The following is a 7,726-nucleotide window of genomic DNA, read 5'->3' as shown; positions in this document are numbered from 1 at the left end:
ATGCTAATATTAAAAATATTTAATATATTACATTTTCTTAGGTAAAGAAGAAAGACTAATGAGCAATAAAAGCACTAATTTCCTCATGAAAAATACAGAAACATTGAAACTTTGTATATATATATATATGCATCGTTAAAAGCGTTATATATATATATATATATATATATATATATATATATATATATATATATATAATTTTTGTAAAAATATAAAATACTGTTCAAAAGTTTGGGGTCAGTATTTATTTATGAAAAAAGTATGTTTTATTCAGAAAGGATGTGTTAAAGTGATAAAAAAGGATAGGAAAAACTTAAATTGTTAGACACAATTTCTATTTTGCATGAAACACTCTTCTTTTTATTTTTAATTCATCATTGTTTCCAACACTGATAACAAAATCAGCATATTAGAATGCTTTCTGAAAGGGCATGAGACACTGAAGACTGAAGTAATGATGCTTAAAAATTCAGCTTTGCATTACAGGAACAAACCAGTATTTTAAATCTCAATAATATTTCACAAATCATTGCTATTTCTGTATTTTTGATCAAATAAATGAAGCCTACAGAATTAAATCAGCCAAAGCATACTGCCCAAGATGAACTTTCGTTCATCTTTTCTTTGCTATATATTTCTGCTTTTTGAAATCAAGGACATCCATCAGCTCACACCTAGGCGCCTGAATCAATGGTTCAGTGACCGCTGCCGACTCCACTGAATGTCTGTCTGAACGGTTGCTCAGACAGCTGTACACTAATACAAATCAGGCTTCAGAAACTCTTGGCAGGGAAGAAATCATTGACAGTCATTCCATAAACCTGCCTTTGATTTGGAAAAAGTCCTCTCTCTGGCCTTCTCCCCTGCTCCTCAGGCCTTTTCCATGTTGGAAGTCGATTACAGACGAGGCTGAGAATAGCACAGATCTGCATTTTTGAAGGGTGCTTTATTTAACAGAAGCAGAAAGTTTTGCTGCTAGCTATGCTGTTTATTGATAGTAAATCTGTGAGAGCTTAATTGATTGTTCTCCCAGATCAGTGGTATAATCTCTCAGCCTTGGGATTTGCAACACTGGACGCCGAACCGAACAATCAACTGGAACTACAAGAATATGTGCAGGCATTGAAAAGAGATAGATTACACCAAAATAACATTTCTATCATCACACTCGGCCCATTTAGTTTGAAACCCATGCAACACAACAAGGAGAGGTTCTGAAAACTGTGCTGGTTGCTCTTGTCCATGCAGTTACAATAAACAATGACTAAAGAATTCAAAGTTAAGAAAAAAAGGCACCTCTAAAGTAACCTAAAATTATACAACTTGTGCACCGAAGCCATATACTGCAGCTTTGTGTGACAAACTTGAGTCAATCATTGAGTCAGTGAGTTGAACTTGAGAACCAAATCATGAATCACTGGGAATCAATGAGATAATCTTCAAAATATCGCCACAGAAGAATGCAAGTTGCACAACTCTGAAACATGAGGATGAGTAAATGATGACAGCATTTTCTTTTTTTTTGGAGAACTATTCCTTTCAATTTTAATCTATTTCTCACAAAAATCTGCATGGATTCATAAAACTAGGAATACAGTACAGCATGTGAGTAATATGGACAACTTACATAATACATTTACGGTGCTTAAGGGTTATGAATGACATGAAGGTGAGTAAATAATGACAGTATTTGATTTTTTGGGTGAATTAGTGAAGTCACCCAAATGCTTTAAATTTGGGTGAAACCCAAATTAGTTAATGCTTTAAACACTGCAAGCTAATGTTATTATTTAAAGGTCCCCTGAAGGTATGCCAGCCACAATCTCATCCATATTGCTATAAAATATAGCATTCTGTGTAGATTTCGAATAGCTCCGATACATTTTGTGGTCACGCATGTGATCCGCTCCGTGCTATCGTGTCTCTGGACCGGAGCAGAGTGTGTGACACATGGTTAGCGTGACACAGCGCGAAACCAGACTTCTTTTTTTCCTCAATGGAAAGCATATTTACACTGTTTGAATCGTTCCCTGTCCCCTGTATAGTGCACTACGTGCCATTCACTGTACAGAAAATATTAATTCTATGGACAAGTGACCGATTTCAGCCGTGGCTTCAGCGTCTATTTTATAGTGTAGGGGGCGGGCACTTCGGATTCTAGAGAGCATTTGATTGGACAGAAAGTTTGATGAGAAGCTGAAGTACGATGTGACGTCAAAAAAAAATCGTTGAGCTGTTTTGGCGGAAGTGACGAACTGCAAGCTTTGAATGCTTATATCTTCTAAATGCGAATTTTGTCACAGTTTTGGAGCACACTGCCTTATAGATAACCTTAAGACTAACATATTGATACTAACACCCAAAAAACTTTACTTTTGATTTCATGGGGACTTTAAATGATACGTGTGTTACAGTATTTTTTTTTTTTATCTTTAGTAATGTAAACTGTTCACTGTTAGTTCATGTTAATCCAGGTTCATTAAATAATATTATCATATACAACTTTTGATTTTAATATTAACTCTAAATAATAACTTTACATATCAAGAAAATAGCATTAAATGAGATTACTAAATTACTAAATTGCTTGCACTTACTGTTGCATCTTTTAAGACAGCCCTCTCAACACTCATTTCAATCAGAGAAGGTGATTATATATTTATCACCTTCCACTTGCTCTGGTTTCTTCCCAAGTCCTTGTTTTCATCCCTGGAGATCGCTGAGGATTTGCTCTCTGTCCATCTGCCCATTTTTTCTGCTTCCACCACAGTTGTTTCTCACTGTCAGCTCCTCTGTAGTCTTGGCCTTTGGTGTAGACCCCTCCAGCGAGTGAGCCTGCTGTTCTCCCACGCTCCCTGTGTCTCTCATTAGACACCTCCACGTGGACCTGTACCCCACTACCAGGTTTGCTGCAAAAAGAGATGGCGATGGCTTCCCACTGTCCCTCTGGCAAACATAGATGTCTGATCAAGAGAGGAGGCAAGAGAGGAACAACTCAAAAGCCCAGACCTTTAATGTCTCTATGCAGAGATGTCACACAGGGAAGGCGGTCTTCTGAATCTCAGTGCCCTGTCTTTAGTCGGCCGACAGAGGGAACAGCAGGGAATCATGGGCCAGCATTCCCATCCTCATACCTCGTGTAAAGTGCTGCCGGAGCTTTGTAGCGCTACTACAGAGTCCCGTGGCGAAAGTAACAAGGCTTTTAAAAAGTGCACGATGTACAAAATGAAAGTCTGCGACTTGCAAAGTGTGAGGCCTGAGCGAAACCCATTTCATTCCGCTTGTTACGAAACTTAAAAAATAGTGATCGAAATAGGGGAGGAGAATGAAAATGATGGATTACTGCACTACTTGTTCTAGGCCTTCTGAAATAATTACCGCTGAGTTTACCATCACATGTATATGTTATCATGGAGCATACTGGGACGCTGTGCATGCAGACCCAGGCTGGAGAAACTGCCTGAAGACTGCAAGCATATATCGCCACATATCGCAATAACTAAACGTAGCCTTTACCTAAACTTTGCCTAAGGCTTCTCTTCTTTGTAAATCAATAAGTAACTTTTCACAGCGTGTAGAGCGGTCGTACCGAGAGCTCGCTTCAAACGCGCCAGCTCTGGAGGAACATAAGGCGGTGGACACACGGGATCCATATCAAGGAGGTCCGGATCGCACACAAAGATCGGACCTGGGTAGGGGGCAGACCTTTCCTGGTGAAGAATTAGAGATGAGATCGGCCTCTCCCAGGGCAAGAGGTGGATCAAACCGCAAGGCAGGAGATAGATTAAATTTTCAGCCAACAAAGTGCAAACTAACTCCATCGCTTGAAAACATTGCTCATACTGGCCCTAGACGCCTGCCTTGGGAGGACTAATCCGAAGAGAACTGTTAGCAGAACTTGTTTCAACCATGTACGAAGTGAGAATGATGCAAAAGCAGTGAAATAAATACATTTGAAATACTTATATGCTGTAATATATATATATATATATATATATATAAAGAAGACACGGAGCTGCATTTTAAAAACGAGCACATTCAGATAGTATCTGTTCATATTGTCCTTCTGCATTTTTGTTTCTTTCTACCTTTCTTGTCTTTCCCAATGTTTCTTTAGTGCTCGCATTAAGGTTGACTTGCCCCAAGGAAATGCAGAGGTACTCAATATACTCTTATTCCATTAGGAGGTATACTGTCTGCTTCACTGCACACAAGAAAGACTGCTCTGTTTTCCTGGTGTGACAAACCAGAGCTAATACAATAACAAATGCTGTGACATCAATAATGAATTTTGGTGCTTTTCTTTAGGGATGCAGAGGAGTGGAAGTGTTTGTAAGACCCTGGAAAGTCAGTGCAGAGATGGGGACTGTATTGTGTGAAAAACTTTATCAGCATGGCTCTGCAAAATTCTCCAAACAATTCATTAAAGCACATTGGAGGTGGCTTCCCGAGGTCCTCCTTTGTAAAACCCGATAAAGCATGGGGACTTAATTAAAAACTCATTATGTTAGAGATGTTTTGCAGCGTCTTTTGAGAAAGCGTGTCGCACATCTCTGTCATGTGCTGTACGGGCTACGACGGAGAGATGCACACGCACACACAAAGATGCTAAGACATTCTTGCACCCACTTGAGCACTCCGTGGTGTAAGAGCTAAGGATGTTGCTGAGCTTTCTACGGTCAGGCTGGTTCTTCCGAGCTATAGAGGGGTACCGTAGTGTAGATATGGAGCCAGATGCATGTATAGGGAAGTTATATAATATATGGATGGCGGATATGAATTTAGGTCCAGTATTTCGCTACAACAGCCAGCATGATTTTGAGTGACTAAGGTAGAGGAATGGAATTATTTCTGAAGCGGGATTACATCATTTATAACCATTGAAAAAGTCAGCTCGCAGTCTTTAGTGTTCAGTTATCCATTTTTAATGTAAGAGTGAACACAAATATTTTAACTTGAATGTGTCACGGCGCGGTCAGGAATCACACCGTGTGAGCAAGGGTTTTGGGTCCAAATGCAGGTTTTATTCACTGCCAGGGAAAACAAAGGTAACAAACAGAAACATAAACAGAGCTAAGACTCTGAAACAGGCTAGAACACGCAAATGGGCACTGATGCAATACGGCCACCTCTGGCTTGCATCAGTCCCGGAACAGACACTCGAAAACTCGTAACCCTCGTGACTACAAACAAACAGTAACTCGTGACACAACTCAACCAAACATTAGTTATCCGCCCCGAGTGGCGTGGGGAAGGCGCCTAAATAGTCCTCGTGACGGGCCACAGCTGTGTGAGAGTGAGTGTGTGCACAGGTGTGTGGAGTGCAGGTGATGGAGTCCCGGATGGGCGACAGCTGTGTGTGTGTGTGAGTGGGTGCCCAGGTGAGTGGTGTCAAGGTGACGGAGAAAGAGTCCGGGAGGAATGGGAGATGGCGACCTCTGGTGGTGAGAGGGAGAACACCAGACGCCAGCCCCTGACAGAATGTGCAAGACTTCCTGTGTCAGTCTAAAGTGTTGCAAAGTAATATGTTATTGCATTATTTTAATTCATTATCATAATCATAAACAGTGCTGGGGGTAATGCAGTACAAGTTAACCTTTGGCATCACTTTTAAGACTCTATATCAACAAACTAGGAACTATATTGTTTTCAATGAGAAACCTTTGGTGTCAATACACAGATGTGAATTGCATAATTATTTTATCATCATGACGTGATATATTGGGGTATAACGTTTTTCATTATGACAAATATTGGGGCATAATTTCAGCAGCAACAAAAAGTGTATACACTTTACACCATTTAGTCCATTTTGAGCATCTAACCTGACCCCCACCCTTAAACCTAACCATTTGTCAATATCAAATACTATAAAACACATGATATAACAGGCACATACAAGTACAATCACAGTTTATTCAAATATTACAAATATTCCAAGTCTTCTGAGGCTAAATGATTGCTTTGTGTTACGAACAGACCCCAAAGCGATCAATGTTTCCATTCGCCACAACGCTCCAAATCCTGAAGAATCGTTACATCAGCTTTGATTGTGAAATGTCATTGGTTATTGCGTGTCAGATTTATCTTTTGAATGAGACGTGACTGCATTCACAGACCGGGATCATTTTCAGCGACGAAGACTCTAAGTTTTACTCTCTTTCTCACATTATTATATGGGTTCTGAAAACTTGAAATTCAACACAATGCATTTGTGATACTTATATACGGTGTTTTGGCCAGTTTTCACACTAAATTACTGTCACTGTACATTTATTTACATGTTATGTGTGATACATTGCTTATACGGTACCTGGCAAATATTTGGAAACATTATAATATTTGCATTTTTTTAATGAAGTCTCTTCTGTTCACCAAGTCTGAATTTCTGTGCTCAAAAATACAGAGAGAGAGAGAGAGAGAGAGAGAGAGAGAGAGAGCACTAATATTGTGAAATTGTATTACAATTTAAAAGAGCTGTTTTATATTGTAATAAATTGTAAAATGTAATTTATTCCTGTGATCGGAGCTGAATTTTCAGCATCATTACTCCAGTCTTCAGTGCCACATGATCCTTCAGAAATCATTTTAATGTACTGATTTGCTTCTCAAGAAATATTTCTGATTATTGTAAATGTTGAAACCAGTTGTGCTGCTTCATATTTATGCAGAAACCATTATATGCTACTATTAAAATGCTTGGGGCATGTGTGTATGTGTATGTGTCGTGACACTGAATACTATGCCTATATAGCTATGCCTAGGAGTACTTTTAACATCTTAAGGTTACGTGCAAGACATTTGAACATTTTGACACCTTTGGAGTGAGAAGAATTTTTATTTCTCATCGATTTTTTTGCTGCATGGAGATTTTTTTCCCTCACAAGGTGCCAATGAAAGGTGTCTGTGGTACTGGTGAAGATTTGCCACCATCGGCCGTGTTGTCGCTATAACTGGCGCTGTCATGTTCCCTCTCTTTCATCCTGCTCTCATGTTCCTCTTCTCTCCCACCTTTGTGATTAGAGTACTTCCTCATGTTTTACAGAGCGTGTGTGCTTTCCACTGAAGGTGTATTTATCATTCTTGCCCTCTATCTTCCTCACCCCCTTCAATGCAGTGTAACCCATTTGAATATCAAGGCTGCTGTTGACAATGGAGAGACACTTGAGAGCACAAAAAAACCTCCAGCCGGCTTCAAGGGCCAAGGAGGAGACGAGGGGTCTGACAGCGGTAAGGAGCTCTCACTGTACATGCAGCTAAACAAAGCAACAGTCAGGGGAGGTAAAGCTCTCACACACAAACACACAAAGACCGCCGGGGGAATACACACCTGGGAATGGTGGGAGGAAAAGAGGAAAACATACTCTATCATCCGTTTCAACAGAGAGAAGGAAACCTGTGCTTCGGATGCTAGACTCCACCTGGGCTCTCACAGAACTGTAACAGGAAAGAATTACAGTGAACCCATGTGGTTCTTGATTTATATATCAATATAATTTTATATATTTATATATAAATCCCCATATAAGGACAACATGTTTTGGGTCAGTTTCTTATGTGCAGCGAGGCTACATTTATTTGATTAAAAAATACAGTAAAATGTTGAAATATTATTATATATTATTTTCTATTTGAATATATTTTAAAATGTAATTTATTTCTGTGATGCAATGCTGAACTTTCAGCACCATTACTTCAGTCTTCAGTGTCACATATTCCTTCAGAA

The 7,726-nt window shown here is 39.4% G+C and overlaps 1 protein-coding gene across 1 annotated transcript in view; it reads right to left on the bottom strand.

Annotated features, from left to right (window-relative positions):
• Positions 1 to 7,036, bottom strand: part of LOC107590731 (somatolactin-like) — a 35,054-nt gene extending 28,018 nt beyond the window's left edge. Inside the window, exons 1-2 of the mRNA XM_016279642.1 lie at positions 6,885 to 7,036; positions 2,782 to 2,963 (exon numbers count right to left, since the gene is read on the bottom strand). Of these exons, the coding sequence (XP_016135128.1) occupies positions 2,782 to 2,963; positions 6,885 to 7,036 (334 nt within the window). The remainder of the gene's footprint in view (positions 1 to 2,781; positions 2,964 to 6,884) is intronic.
• Positions 7,037 to 7,726: the final 690 nt, after the last annotated feature.

The sequence above is a fragment of the Sinocyclocheilus grahami genome, unplaced genomic scaffold (genome assembly GCF_001515645.1).
Source record: "Sinocyclocheilus grahami isolate Dianchi unplaced genomic scaffold, SAMN03320097.WGS_v1.1 scaffold132.1, whole genome shotgun sequence".
In the NCBI taxonomy this organism is placed as follows: Eukaryota; Metazoa; Chordata; class Actinopteri; order Cypriniformes; family Cyprinidae; genus Sinocyclocheilus; species Sinocyclocheilus grahami.
The sequence above is the reverse complement of the archived record's forward strand: the minus strand, read 5'-3'. Positions and strand labels throughout refer to the sequence as shown.